The sequence below is a fragment of the Telopea speciosissima genome, chromosome 7 (genome assembly GCF_018873765.1).
Source record: "Telopea speciosissima isolate NSW1024214 ecotype Mountain lineage chromosome 7, Tspe_v1, whole genome shotgun sequence".
Lineage (NCBI taxonomy): Eukaryota > Viridiplantae > Streptophyta > Magnoliopsida > Proteales > Proteaceae > Telopea > Telopea speciosissima.
In genome coordinates this window covers 39,099,384-39,114,607 of record NC_057922.1, presented here as the reverse complement: position 1 = coordinate 39,114,607, position 15,224 = coordinate 39,099,384, and the positions used below count along the sequence as shown (strand labels likewise).

General features: G+C 37.5%; 2 protein-coding genes and 1 pseudogene across 2 annotated transcripts; all 3 read left to right on the top strand.

The window, feature by feature from the left end:
- Nucleotides 1–534: 534 nt before the first annotated feature.
- On the top strand, nt 535–1,429 carry LOC122668542 (annotated as a pseudogene).
- Nucleotides 1,430–2,409: 980 nt separating this feature from the next.
- On the top strand, nt 2,410–4,071 carry LOC122668541. The gene has a single exon (XM_043865091.1). The coding sequence runs from the start codon at nt 2,410–2,412 to the stop codon at nt 4,069–4,071; it is 1,662 nt and encodes a 553-aa protein (XP_043721026.1).
- A 208-nt stretch (nt 4,072–4,279) lies between these two features.
- LOC122667127 lies at nt 4,280–4,852 on the top strand. Its single transcript, XM_043863327.1, has 2 exons — nt 4,280–4,448; nt 4,543–4,852. The coding sequence occupies exons 1-2, from the start codon at nt 4,330–4,332 to the stop codon at nt 4,847–4,849; spliced, it is 426 nt and encodes a 141-aa protein (XP_043719262.1). The 5' UTR covers nt 4,280–4,329; the 3' UTR covers nt 4,850–4,852.
- Nucleotides 4,853–15,224: the final 10,372 nt, after the last annotated feature.

Below are 15,224 nucleotides of genomic sequence, written 5' to 3'. Positions count from 1 at the left end.
AAAAAATTTTGAGAAATGCACCCAAAGTCATGGAACCAATAGCCTGCTATGGTCTAGAACAAAGCAGTCTCCAATAACCCTCCAAAAGAGCAATATCAAGAAGATCTGCTTGCAACTCTCATCACAACGCATATTATGTGTGAGGAATGGGTTGCTAAAATTAAAGTGAATCCGACAGCTTAGATTGGGAAAAATCAAGAGGTTGTGATGACTAAAATTAGAAATATAAGGTTAGAATCAAGTAGCAAACAAAGCAACTTAACTAAAAAATAGCAAGCCTTAAAATATCACTTAAGGAACAAATTAGTATAGCAAATAGAAAGTAGCTGCACAGAATTAGAAACGAAGCCAATAAGGCTCAGATGGCAATGTTTCTATTCTAAAAATCGATTCTAGGTGGGGGCCTCTTTGTCGATCCCTTTTGCCATTTCTAAGGATGTGTTTGAGAGAATTAGAGTTGGATGGAAGTTGTATGGCATAGCTCGTAAAGCTCGGTAAACTCCAAATTCCAAGTTCTAACTATCGCCCATCTCATGTGACCTCTTAGACCCAATTCAAACTACGAGAAGGTCTCTTTGCTTGAAGATGTAACTCATGTGTATTGGATCACTTGGGCAAGCCAATACCCATTGGATTCCCCGAGTGTTGTGAATGAACAAAGCTATGATGTCCAATGCTTTGAATGCTATTCTCCCTAAAGCCAAAGCATTAAAACATGTCTCTCTTCAAACTAGAGGTAAGCACTATCTCTCTCTTACTAGCCCTAGCCCTTCTAATAGTAAACCAATTCTTTACTATGAAGATAGCCCAAGAGTTGATGAAGGTCACATCTTCAACTACATTCTTGAGGATTTGTTGATGGAGAAACTAGAAGGGAAGGTGGCTTGGTCAGCTTCACGTACACAGATTGCTTATTGGGATTTGTAATAGAACTTATTATAACTTCATAGGTGGGCTTTGTGTCTATGCTTCAATATGTAAATATCTTAACCTTCCCTTCTTATTTGGAGGTTCAAAAGAGTGTTGGGAAGAAGTTTATATTGGTGGTGCAGATGCACGGCTTGTTGCCGAACAACATATTTGGGCATAAACAAATGAAAATATCTCATCTACTAAAGGTCAAGCATTTAATGTCACGAATGGTCCAAGCTTCACTTGGAAGGATATCTGGCCTGCATTTGGAATAAAATTTGGAGTGAAATTGATTGAAGAAGAAATGTTTTCATCGGATTTACGGTTTTCGGAATTCATGACTGATAAGGGAAGTATATGGGAAGAGACTGTGAAGAAGGAAGGTCTGAGACAAACCAAGATGGAAGATCTAGCTAATTTGCCTTTCATGGATATCTTATTCAGATGCTCACACAAGATTTTGCTGTCACCGGAAAAGGCTAATAAGCTTGGTTTCACGATGATGTCCAAAATATAGTTGCAGTCCTAGTAGATGTGGCCCTTACTATTATTAACCTATTTACTAGATCAATAAGAGATCTATTTTTCGAATAATAGAGACAATCTTAATTACCAAATTATTATCCAACATAAATGAGCCATTGTGAAGAGCTTTGGTTCAACCATCAAGCTAGGTCCTTGCTAATAAAAGGCTGATTAATTAAGGTGGTCAACGCTAATATATCTCGAATGAAGTAACATGTAACAAAGACAATAGTTCTCGCTATGGATTTGGCATAGGATCCATAGTTGTGAAGGCATAGCCTAGGTGTCCAGCGCTTTGGTCGCCTAGGCGGGTACCTTGTTCGCCTACTTGGTGTCACCTTCAACTTTGGCCCTCTCCACCGCCTTGGGTCACCTAACCCCATGACAGCTCGATAGGATCGGTGGGATTCCTGCTTCATAGCCTTCATCCTTTTTTCTCCGTTGCTCAAGTAGATCAGGTTAGTTTTCTTTAAATTTTCTCTACATTGCACAAGTTAATTCTCCCTTTTATCTTGATTCTACTTGCTTTAATTTCATACTTTTCATTCATCCAAAAAAATCATACTTTTCCGCTAATCGGTTTCCAGCCTTACTTTACCTTTTTATTTCTATTCTGTGGTACCTTGGTTCTTATCCTCATCTTAGATCTGTTTTAAACCTACAAAAAGCTATTGATTTCGATCTAAGTCTTTGTTTTTGGTTTTCTTATCTCAAGTTTGATTGCGGACCACCGATAAACCATGCCCGGAGTTGGATTGAAAGTCAAGGGATCCAAATTTCCGATTGTCTTCACAATATAAATTAGAAGTCAACAAATTCATAGAGTATGCATTTTCTAGTATTGCAAAGAGGGAAATCGGATACTATGCCCATGTGTAAATTGCGTAAATCAACTACGCATGACTAGAGATACAGTGTTAGAACATTTGATAGTTGATGGAATCGTATGGAATTATACGAAATGGAGTTACCATGGGGAAGGTTCATCTTCACATACAATTCACCATGTTAACACAAAGGGTACATGAGGAAGGTGAAACATATGATGTTACACATACTATGTTAAATGAGATGCGTGGAATAAATACAAATGAAGAAATAGAGGATGGTGTCACCGGTGAGTGTACAGAGGGTGGGAGTACCGTCGGCGATAAATTTGATCGATTGATGGAAGATGCAAAGAAGGAGTTGTATCCAGGATGCGTGAAGTTTACCAGACTGTCCTTCATTCTTCGTATATATCACATAAAATGCCTTTGCAAAATGACCGACAAAGCATTCACAATGCTGTTAGAGTTGTTGCAAGAGGCACTTCCCGAGCCGAATACTTTACCAAAAAATATGTACGAAACAAAGAAGATCATCAAGGACTTGGGGCTTAATTACAACAAGATTGATGCGTGCCCAAATGATTGTATGTTGTATTGGAAGGGACAAGAGAAAGCCACGACTTGCTCCAAATGTGGTACTTCAAGATATACATCAGTAGATAAGAAAATCCCCGCTAAGACATTACGCCATTTTCCATTGATCCCAAGGTTGCAAAGGTTATACATGTCGTCTAAAACCTCATTTAACATGAGGTGGCACTACGAGGGTCGTACAAACGATCAAAGGTTACGACACCCAGCTGATGGGCAAGCGTGGAAAGAGTTTGATAAGTTGCATCCTACTTTTAGTGAGGAGCCTCGTAATATCAGACTTGGATTAGCTAGTGATGGATTCAACCCGTTCAAGTCAATGAGTGTAAAGTATAGCATATGGCCTGTTGTTGTGATGCCTTACAATTTGCCACCATGGATGTGCATGAAGCCAGAGTATCTCAGGCTTACTTTGCTTATTCCTGGACCACGACAACCTGGCAATGATATAGATATATATTTACAGCCATTGATAGAAGAGTTGAAAGAATTATGGAACACTGGGGTTGTAACTTACGATGCATATAAGAAGGAGAAGTTTAAGCTAAATGCATGTTTGTTATGGACCATTAATGATTTCCCGGCTTATGCGGTATTATCGGGTTGGAGTACTAAAGGTGTTTTCGCTTGTCCATGCTGCAACAAGAATACTACTTCTCGTTGGCTTAAATATGGGAGGAAACACTGTTATTTAGGTCATCGTCGATTCCTTCCCCAAGGACATAGATTTCGACGTGATAAAAAGAGCTTTGATGGCTATGAGGAACATGAACTACAACCAAAGCCACTATCGGGTTACGATATTTTGGAGGAGCTGGAAGGTGTTCAGTTTCCTTTATTTGGGAAAGATATTATTGACAAGCATGGGAAGAAGAAGAAGAGGCGAAGGAAGTTAAAACAGCCAAAGCTTCCATTTAATTGGAAGAAGAAGAGTATATTCTTTGAATTGCCATACTGGAGATCTAATCTAATCCGTCACAATTTAGACGTGATGCATATTGAGAAGAACGTATGTGATAGTATCATTGGCACATTGTTGGATCTTAAAAAAAAGACAAAGGATAACGTGAAGGCACGTTTAGATCTGAGAGAGATCGAAATACGATCAGTTCTTCACCAAAAGTTTATTGAAGGGAAGGATAAAATATTCATACCTCCAAAGATGCTACACAATGTCTACATACGACAAAGATTTGTTTTGTTCCGCTTTTAAGGGGTGTAAAAGTTCCGATGGCCTTTGCAGAATATCTCACGGTGTGTGCAAGAACGTAACATATTAGGAATGAAGAGCCATGATTGTCATATCATGATGCAACAACTTCTTCCGGTAGCATTGCGTGGTGTGTTGCCTAAGAATGTTACCATTATATTAATACAATTATGTGCATTTTTTCGGGATTTGTGTAGTAATGTTGGGAAAGAGGAGGACTTTAAGAGGCTTGGTGAAAGTGTTGGCATAACACTTAGCAATATGGAAAAGCTTTTCCCACCTTCATTCTTTGATATTATGGTTCACTTGATTATTCATTTAGCCCATGAAGCTAGCTTGGCTGGTCCAGTACAATACCGTTGGATGTATCCAATAGAGAGGTTAGTTTGAAATTTTTGGCTTAAAAAGTGAAGCTACTAGTGTAGGTTTCATATTATGATCATTAAATAATGTCATAAATTTATTTGTGTTTAGGTTCCTTAAACAACTTAAGGACTACGTGCGCAATCTTAGTCGGCCAGAGGGATCAATAGCAGAAGGATACATAGGGGATGAGTGTTTGACTTTCTACTCTAGATACTTTGAAGGTGTGGAAACAAGGTCGAATAGAGCAATCAGAAATGCAGGTTCAACAGAACTAGAACATCCAATCTCTATTTTCTCAAGAACAGGTAGGCCTGTAGGGAAGTGTGAGATATTACGACTAGACATTCAAGAAAGGGACCAGGCTCATCGGTACGTGCTAAAGAACTATGATGGATTAAATGAATACCGAAAGTAAGTATTACATATCAATGTTCTATTTACAATATATTTATATTTGATTGAACTTTATATTTTATATGTTTATGAGAAAGTAATAGTTCTTAAGAAAATTATGTACATACTTCTAGGCTCCACAAAGAGAAGTTGCAAAGATTAATGGGTCGTAAATCTCGCCCACATCTTATTTCGACAAGACATGCTAAGGAGTTTCCAGCTTGGTTCAATGAGCATGTAAGTGCAACACATTTCAATTGTTTGGGAGCTAGGTTAGAGCCTATATCTTCTTATATGTGGCTTAATATTGTGTCATCGATCTTGCATCTACGCCTGAATGGGGAGGAGGTGCCTCATCATATCGATGGCTTGCTCGAGGTCCTAACTTGGATGTGAGAAGTTATAATGAATACATCTATAATGGCATCAAGTTTCGTAGTAAGTCACATGAGAAGCATAGGAAAACTCAAAATAGCGGGTCCTTATTACGGCAATTTAAGATTACTCCAGTTCAAGAGATAGACATCCTATTGAAGGAATTATCACGTATTATGGTTTGTTGAAAAAAGTAGTTGAATTGGAATATGCAGAGGATCTCAAAGTAATATTATTTCATTGTGATTGGGTTGATAACAGAAAGGGAGTAGAGGAAGATGAGTTGGGGTTTGTACTTGTCAATTTTAACCATTTATTGTATAGTAGCCGAGATCAGCTTGCCGAACCATTTGTACTTCCATCACAAGCAGAGCAAGTGTTTTACATTGTAGATTCTCATAGGCCCGAATGGCAAGTTACCATGAGGCCTAAAAGTAGGGATATTTTTGATATGGGACAGCAGGATCCTGGATCGTGATGATTTAGATCGACATATACACAGAGTACATTACAATATAGACAATATGTAGAACATTCAGGGATAATGGTGATGCCACTTAAGTTGGGTAAGATCTGATGTGGAAGGTATTATAATTGACACCCCCATCGGATTGATCAATTCAATGGAAAGTTTAGATGATGATATATCAAATTGATTGAACATTAAAATCAAGTAAGTCGCATATCCTTTGAGAAATAAATGGAAATGTACTGACTTAAATGCAATGCGTTCTTTATTCCTTCACTAACATTCAAAGTCCAATATCCAATAAATTCTATATCGATTTTTAGTCTTTTAGTGACATAGATTAAGCTTCTTCTCTTTTTGATTTGATAAACACAACCATAAGTTCCTCTTTCTCCAACTTGGATAAGTCGTTATTTCTATTTTTTCTATTACTTGTTTATTTTTATGGAATGCAAGGAATCAAATCATCCAAAGAAAATGAATACAAAGTTGAATTATAAACCATGCTCATTGAGAACAAACTGTCTCGAGAATGTGTAGATACATCACCATAACACTCCGCCACAACATTTTATGTTTCAGCTTCAAAAATGCAACCACACAATTTTACAGTAGAGAGACATCAAATTAGAGAGATATTTAAAGGTCTTATTTCTCTATATGAGGGAAAGATAGATTGAGCAATTGGATCATCATCTCCCAATTCTATATCGATTTTTAGTCTTGTAGTGACATAGAAAGACTTCGGATTTTTTTACTTGATAGTGGGTCATATCCGTTGCTTACATTAATGTATACTTCACACCAAAAGTCATGTAATTATGGATTAATTACTTTCAATAGTTTACACTATTGATATTGTCATATAGAAAATTTATCTGATATATGATTTGAGTTTATTGATTTTGCAGGAGTGAAACAGGGAAGAATCATGAGTCAGGATGATTTGACCCAGCCTCCTGGGTCGGAGGATTGGACCCAGGAGGATAGTGGCGCTACTACTCCGGGTTAGTCAATTGTAAAGTTACTCTTTAAATTTGATGTCAAGTATTATTGTTACAGATGATTAATTTCTTCTTATGTTGGGCCATTTACAGTTCGTAGGGGAAGAGGCAAGAGGGGCAAAACAATGGCAAAAGACATTGTAAACATGCCTAGTGGGGAAAAAATTTGTATTGGTGTAAACAAGTATGGCCAAGCAAACTCTACAAGGACAGCCAAAATAGCTACTTGGATTGGGTTGTTAGCAAAAAACACCGACTTGTTACCATTAACGTACCCTGATTGGCGAAAAGTGCCGCAAGTGTACAAAGATGATGCATGCGCCAAAGTCATGGTATTATTAATATCAGATCCATAATTTGTATGGCTTACATAATAATAATATGATCACTAATATCTTCTTTTATTTTCTTTTAGGAGAAATTTGACATACCGGAATCTAGACCGGAGTTGGATCCTAGAGAAACTTTGTGCTCGATGGAGGGATTACAAATCTCTACTGAAATCCGAACATTTCAATAAGTATGAGACGGATTCAGAACGTATGGCAAACATTGATCTGAAATGTATGTCTAAAGAACAATGGGAAGCTATGTTCAAGATGTGGGGGGACAATAACCATTTGGTAAACATACTTTTCTATAGAACTGAATGTAGTTTAAATACTTTTTACTACGTTTACTGTCTTTGTAGTTTTAATTGAATGCAATATTCTTGGTAGGAACTTTCACAGCGAAATAAAGATATTAAGGCCAAACAAATAATGCGCCATACGACAGAAGTACTTCCTTTGCATACGTGAAAGGAAGGTAAGTGATTTGTTTTACATTAATATTTCTTTTATTGAAGTTGGCTATCTCTTAGTCCCAACAATTTCTGATATTTCTTTCTATTCTTTTTTTTTTTTTAAGAAAATGAGCATCCAGAACGTTTATCTCCTTCTCGTATTGAGATGTTTGATTTGACACATAGATCGACGAAGACTGGAAATTTCATAGACCCTGAATCAGAAAGGATAATGGTTTGCATTCCAACTTAGCTATTTCAGTTGACCTCTTCTATATTCCCTAAATTAAAGTGTTCTTGTTCATTATAACTTGCGTAACAAAGATAAACATAGAGCTTAGTAAGAGAAGTGAAGAAGATCAACAAAACCCAAGTCCGGAAGAAATCTTCAAAGGTGTCACTGACAGATTCTCATGCGAGAGTCCGCTTGATGGGTGCCGAGTAACCCCAACAAAGATGTGGGGCAAAGAGGCAATGCGCACCCAACATAATGCATCTCAGACAGACACTAAGAAAGCAAAATGATCAGCTTGAAAGAGATTGTCTCTCAACAGGAGAGAGGAAATATCTCAAGTGGAAAGAGAGAGCAACTGAACAGATGCAAGGTTGGCTAAGCAGGAACAAATGCTGGCTGAATTTGGGGCACATATGAAATCATTTCAGGATTTTATGTCTTTGTCACAAGCTTCCAAATGAGAGGTACATGGATCTCCAAACCAGAGTTCAATATTCCAAGTCCTTTAAACTCTCCCTTGTTCCTTACATATTGAGAAATTTTTTTTAATTCATGGATCATTCGCTATGGCTAACTCACCCACCTCTTGCTGCCCGTACACACACTCACACACTCACACTCTCCCACCCCTTTCTTTCTTATGTTGTATTAATTCACCCTACTGTTCTGTTCCATATGGAATTATCCATTTGGAATGTTCCATGAGTAGGCTCATGAGGTGCAGGTGGGTTGCACCACTTGAGTAGGTTGTTGGGACTATATGTAGTCTTACAACGAGTTAGGAAGAGATAAAGAGTAACCTCCTTAATTTATTGGATATGACACGTTTTAAAGCCGTGAGACTCATTGGAGCAAAACAGAAAATATCATGCCAAGAGAGGGATTGGATCATCATACAAAAGCTTTAATTTAGATCATACATTAGCACTAGGAATTTGTGAATCTCATTCCCAAAACCCAACAACAAAAATATATTAATATGGGATTTGTACCAAATGGATGAACAGATAAATGCATTTGTAGATGAAAATAAATAATTAACTAGGTCCCCACCTAAACACTATAATATGTCTTCCAAACTATAGGTACTCTTTATTTATAGATTTTTTTAAAATAAAATTTTTGACCCACACAAAGATGGTGGTCGGACTCTCCTTAACTGTTGTATTTCTTTTTGATTTGGAGTCCCACAATGGAAAATATCCAACAACAAAACCATGTCCATCCAATTATCCTTCCTACACTTTCCTTCTTAGTAAACGCTACATCCTCCATCATCAAATACATTCATATATATATATACCTGTATTCCACAACCAAACCTAAGTAGTAGTCACTAGTGAGAGTATCTCATTATCTTTCATTCTCTGGTTTGTATGTGTGGGTGTCGGTGGTTGGTTTTTGAAGTTCTCTGTCTGGGTGAAAATGGGCAGGAAATGTTCACATTGTGGGAACATGGGACATAATTAATTCAAGGAGTTGCACCATTTACACAGGAAGTGTTGTTGGAGGTCTGAGGCTTTTTGGTGTTCAACTTGAGATTCCTTCTTCTTCACTTGTCATGAAGAAGAGTTTTAGTACAGATTGCTTGTCATCCACTTCATCAGCTTTGTCATCCTCACCTGCTTCCTCATCATCTTCGTGGCTATTAAGTGAAAGAGTTATCAATCTTCTTGGCCGATTGATTGATAGTGTGAGCGACCTAACATTGTTGGACATCTCTTGAACCCGGCTGATATGGTTTCACAACACTCATCAGTGGATCCACCAACTGTTCACCCTTTCACCATCTCATATGGTTTCACATGACCTCCAGCCCTGTTGCAACAGGGCAGCAGCTCCCACTCTCCATCTCTTCTGCAATGCTTCTTATATTTTGTCTCCTTCAACTTCTTCTTCCCATTCTACTCTTCTTCTTTCATTTTCTTCTTTAAAACATCATTCTAAAGAAGGGAAAGTGCAGACTCAAATGGTAAATAAACTTCTGATTTACCTGAAAATAAACAATTAGATCAGTAAGTAAATGAATCAATAAGTGGACCCTCATTGAGAAGGTTAAATTAGAAGATATTTGGAAAACAAATTAAAAATCAAAACAATGATTACTTCTGTATTTGTTTCCAAGACTCAATCATGAATATTAGAAACACATATCCAAGCAAAAATTCAATGATTTCTCTTGATATTTGGTTAAACATTTCATGGAAAGTTGACTGTAAGAACATCATACATGAATTATGGGTCATGGGAATCATGGCGTCTATAAAATGTAAAACTAGGAATTTGCTAAAACAGTTGTATTCAAAATTATGCACTAAGATCAAGAGAACACTTTAGAAAACTCCAACAACTTGGAATAAGAGATATACAAGTAATATAGGCAGCAAGAATTAGAAAATATGGACATTACGTAACCTCTTGTGTGTCAATCTTGTTATGTTTTTTGGATGGTGAGGTGGACCTTCTTAGATCCCACATTTCTGAGTCTTATATTTTCATCTTGGTCTGCATTCGTTTATCAACCATGAGACGGTCACCTGGGTTGCTCAATTGAATTCTCGATCCACATATCCGCTCTGCCTTTTACCTCGCCTTGGGACCCGACTTCAAATTCAAATTTAAACCGCCTTCTAACCTGTTTGCTCTTGGTTGCTTTGCTTCCTCCTTGATTTAAGGCCATTGGCTGCACCCTTGGAATGGAGCACAATGGTGAAGGTCGAGCTTTAAAATAGAATGGCGATAAAGATGTCCATGAGGTATTCGAATTGATTAAAAAGGAAAAGTAGGAACTTCCCACTATTCTAGGGCTCTTAACTACTCTCTCTTTCTTAAAGGAAAAAAACTTTTAAAAACTCGAAACTCCTAAAAGTAATAGACTTTTTTAGATCAACGTAAGACTCATCTAGAGTAAGACTGCACAGGGGAAAGGGGGTGATCGAGGGTGGACGTTGGTTACCAATTGCTCACTAGGTTGGGGGCCGTTGTCGATCCCTTTGGCATTTCTAAAGATGCGTTTGAGAGAATTAGATAGCATTTGGCACCAGCTTTGGCAGAAATTTAATGGGACGTATATAACTCGCTCTCTATCAAAATTTATTGCTTTCTACTTGTTTTTATGGTTTTGTCATCCTCCCCAACTCTTTTTAGGTAAAAGAGGAAGGATTTTATTTGGTTCATGGAGAGAGAGAGAAGGTTCCATGTTGTGGCCTTGTGGGTGTTATGAGAACAGATAGAAATTTCCATAGTCGGCCATTAATGAGAAGTGGGTCCAGGATACTCACCTAACCTCAAGACAATCCTCTTATTCTTTTCCCTTTTCTCCATCCCTTTTTCTTCTCCTTCCTTTTCTCAAGAACCCTCTTTCCATTGCATCACCTTTTATCTCCCCCTTCCTTTTCTCAAGAACCCTCTTTCCATTTCCCTTTTCTTCATCACCTTATACTTGATCCATAATGTACTACTACACAATTATAGAAGTTCGTGAGGAAAAAGACTAGAACAATGAGAAATAAAGATTACATTGGATATGGCCATATGGCCCTGGTAGGATGGAATTGCTCGAACAGCCGGAAGTGGGTGAGCCCTGGATGTGATAACTATTAAACAATGAGTGCATGATTTATTTAATTGATGATCGAATCTCATTCTCACCTTACTAATGATGTGAAAGTTTTGAAAATGTTATCACCTTTCTTTCATTATGCTTGAAGCGTTCCGAGGTAACACCGTGTGTCGCCTAGGCAACTAGGTGGTACATGGAGGTCTAGGTGTGAACAGCTTAGGTGAGGTTGAGCTAGATGCAAGCCTCGGATTTCCGGCAAAGGCCTATTTGATGAGATGGTCTCGTTGCCTAGGGTTGCCAACGTATTTTAATAACATTGATTTGAAATATCCAACAATCAATTCTTTTTTCTTCTGAAATTAATTGAATTAGCTAATTGTTAAATTTTTATTGGAAATACAACAAGTTCATATTATGTGCTTGCTAATACCTCCGATAAATTGGTTTTTCAGGGATAAAGGTGGATCTGCCTACATCAAAATAGCTGATTGTCATTTGAACGTATTGATGTACATATTGTTGTTTAAACACTTAAATTATTATTTGATGCTCCTTTTTGACTCTATCAATAGTCCTCTTTTCAGTGGAAAGCAAGCATGAAGCTGCTTCAAGCTATGTTGATGCTGCAAAATGTTACAATAAAACTTCTCCGAAAGGTTATTTTGCTCTTAACACATAAGTATAATTTCTTAGGATATGCAAGTTATTATTTTTTATTTATGTTATAGTCTGTACTCATCAAAAAGAAATTTGTATTTTCTTATGTACTTAATGGTATCTCTTCTTATAAGTTTGGTCACCTTAGCTTTGTGCCAAGGTTAGCTTGAAGGATGAAAAGTCATTTGACATAAAAAACTATTTGATCAAAAGAATATGACCTCATCTGAGGATGAGAGAGAGAGAGAGAGAGACATCAATTCAGTGATGTTGAATCTGCTACTCAAATATTACCTGAATTTTTTATGATTAAGTTCCCTTAAGAACGGACCCAGGTTATCCAAGGACCTGCCATCAATATTTAGCTTTATGACATTAGCTCTAGGTGGTATCTAAAGAGGTCTCATTTACAAGTTATGTTTACATAATGATTTTCTTTAATACATTTAACAATGCACTCGAAAGAAGAAAGGGAGAAGTCTTCTCTGCTCTTACTCTATTAGGTTTCTGGTAGTTTCTGGAGTTGATTGTTCTGATTCTTTGTTGTAGAGTTGGCCTTGATTCTACTCCTTGTAACTGTTTGCTCTTTGTCTCTTATTTTGAGCTTGAGCTTCAATCTCTGTCTTAATTTGATGACAGAATTGCATCAATGGCATCCTTTAGTTGAGAAACCTCCGGAGCTTTTCCACCTTCAGCCAGCCAAAATTCATCCATAGCCAAAACCTGAACCAAACATAATTCTTATTATATTCATGTACACTCTTTAAGGTTAGAGAGAATTTTTTGATTGAATAATTGAGTTAAGTAATCACCTTCACTTGCAATTGAAGAAAATTGACATAACTAATGGCCTTCTCTAGCATGGTAACCAAATCAACCTAAAGTAATAAAATCAAAGAAAGGGGAGACTATTCTCATCACCTCCAAAACCCAATACGAATTAAAAGAAAAAAATAAAAGTCGGTAAAGAACTAGATAGGAATCAAACCTTTGCTCCATTGGGTACTAGATCCTCGCAATATCTTCAACCTCTCACCGATTCTTAATTTCTCTTCGATTCTCAAAGCACTTGAGCTTTTAGCTTTTACATTTTACTAGACCTATATCTGCTAACACTAAACTCTTTTTTGGAAAATTAAAATCACGAGCTACAATGCAAAGCTTTCGATTTTGGTTTGGCCAAGGATGGTCCAACTGGTGATAAGAGCCATGTGTCTACTAGAGTCATGGGGACCTATGGATATGCAGCTCAGTACCTGGCTACAGGTATACAATTTATTTGTCTTTGTTTGCCTCCATATTTGCATGTCATGTGCTATTTTGAAACAATTTCGAACTCATGTGGACTAGTTTGGCTTCTATGCATTTTATTCTCCGGTTATTATGTCAAAGAGTTGATGCACATTATAAGAGTGCTCACGTAAAAAATAGAACCTGACGTGCAATGACCTTGTTTTGGTTACTAAATGTCTCCTGCTTCGCTCGCAAACTAGACTTGGTTGTAGATACTCGGACTTGACCTCGCTTCTATCGATCTAAGTTGATTAGACCTGTTTTTGTATGTTAAGTCCTAATTAGTGTCCTGTTAGGCTACTTGCTATAGCTGGTGGCAGTTCGCTTTCTCATTTTTTAAACTAGTTTTAGGAAATCCTAATCAGTATTTGATTGAGGCCAAGGTCCTTTTCTTAGTCTACAAATAAATTGCAAGGCTACTAAGTCAACCCCACATTTTATGGAATAGAATCCACCCTCCCCCCCACTTCTTTTCGTGAGTGCTGCGAGGGTTTGCATTGTGGCTTGGGCAGATTCTCAAGATAGTTATTAAGGCGTCGCCATGGTGTCGAGGCTCCTTGGTTGCCTTGGACGCCATGGCGGATGCCTTGCCGTCATGGCGTTGTCGCCATAAACCTCTATCCCCTCTAAAACGCCATGGTCGCTTTCCCGCCTTGCTAACTATGATTCTCGATTCCTTGTGGATTCCGGCATCCGAACTTGCAAATGGATTGTTCCTCTCGGATAGAATCCCGAGATCTCCACCCCTCTCATTTCTGAGTGCTATGAGGTTCCTTGTGGATTCCTCGTTCTTCTCTCCCCTTCTACAATCTTCTACTTTCTATTTATTTTCCAATATGTCGTTTAGTCTTCCGCCTATTTCCTACCCTGCAGCACCTCTATTTTCATTCTTATCCAGTTAACTTCTATAAATCATATCTTCTTATTTATTCATATGTTTACTTAGAAATTTCATATCTGGGATTTATTCGAAGTGCTCTCTTGTTTAGTCAATTCCATATTCTTCCCTGTTGTTTGGAGATCAGATTTGCCGTTACACTCTTTCTTACTATACTACACTTATTTATTCTAGATGCAGTATCGAAGAAGAAGAGAAGGATGAGCTAATCTGGTCCTACTATGGAGGTTCTTTGTCTTTAAGAATCTAATACAGTCCTGGTCTTGGCGTAGTAATTAGGAGTCACTTTTGATTTGTTTATTCAGTTTTGTAAGCTGGAATTAGGTCAGTATTATTCCAGCTTGAATTTCAAGAGTTATTTTAATGTTCTAGATGGAATAGGAGTCTCCATCAGCCAGTCGATAGCTTAGTTTTTGTTTTCAGTTATGGACTTTAAGTTTTGGGTTTGATTTTGGTTAGTCCATATTGGAGTCTGAAATTGTCCACTCAATTCTATAAATAGATTTAAAGGCATAAACCCCCCCACCCCCCAATAAGTATATGAATTATATTTTAGTTTTCTACTACACATTGTCAAATCAGTACTTGCTCTGAGTAGATTCTTAGGTTCAACTTGGTAGATGCCAAAGGGGATTCTAGGTGAATTCCCGACTGTTATATCTCTTCAATTTTTCAACTTAATTTACCCCAACAAAAGACCAGCTTTATTCTAGCATCTAAACAACTCGTGGCCCCCTATTCTATCAAGTTTTCCTACTAGTTTGCTGTGCTAATTTCCATAATACTTCATATTGTTGTCTCGTATTTGGTATTCAACTTTCTCAATAAAGTTTAATGGATACCGATATCTTATACTGAGTTTGAACTGTTGGAATACTAGTGCAGATCTACACCCTATTTTCCTAGATTTGTACTCTGAGTTGGAGGCATTGAATGGTATTAAGACTTGATTCATCTCAATGGAAAACCCCAGCCCGACTCAATTTTATAATTAGATGACATGGGGCACATTGCTCGTAGAATGACTCTACTTATATGTTAGTACCTCCCAACTTCTTGGGAGTTCATTCTAATCCGTAGTGCAGACCTAGTTGCTTCTATTGGTTTGGCATGAAGGGTA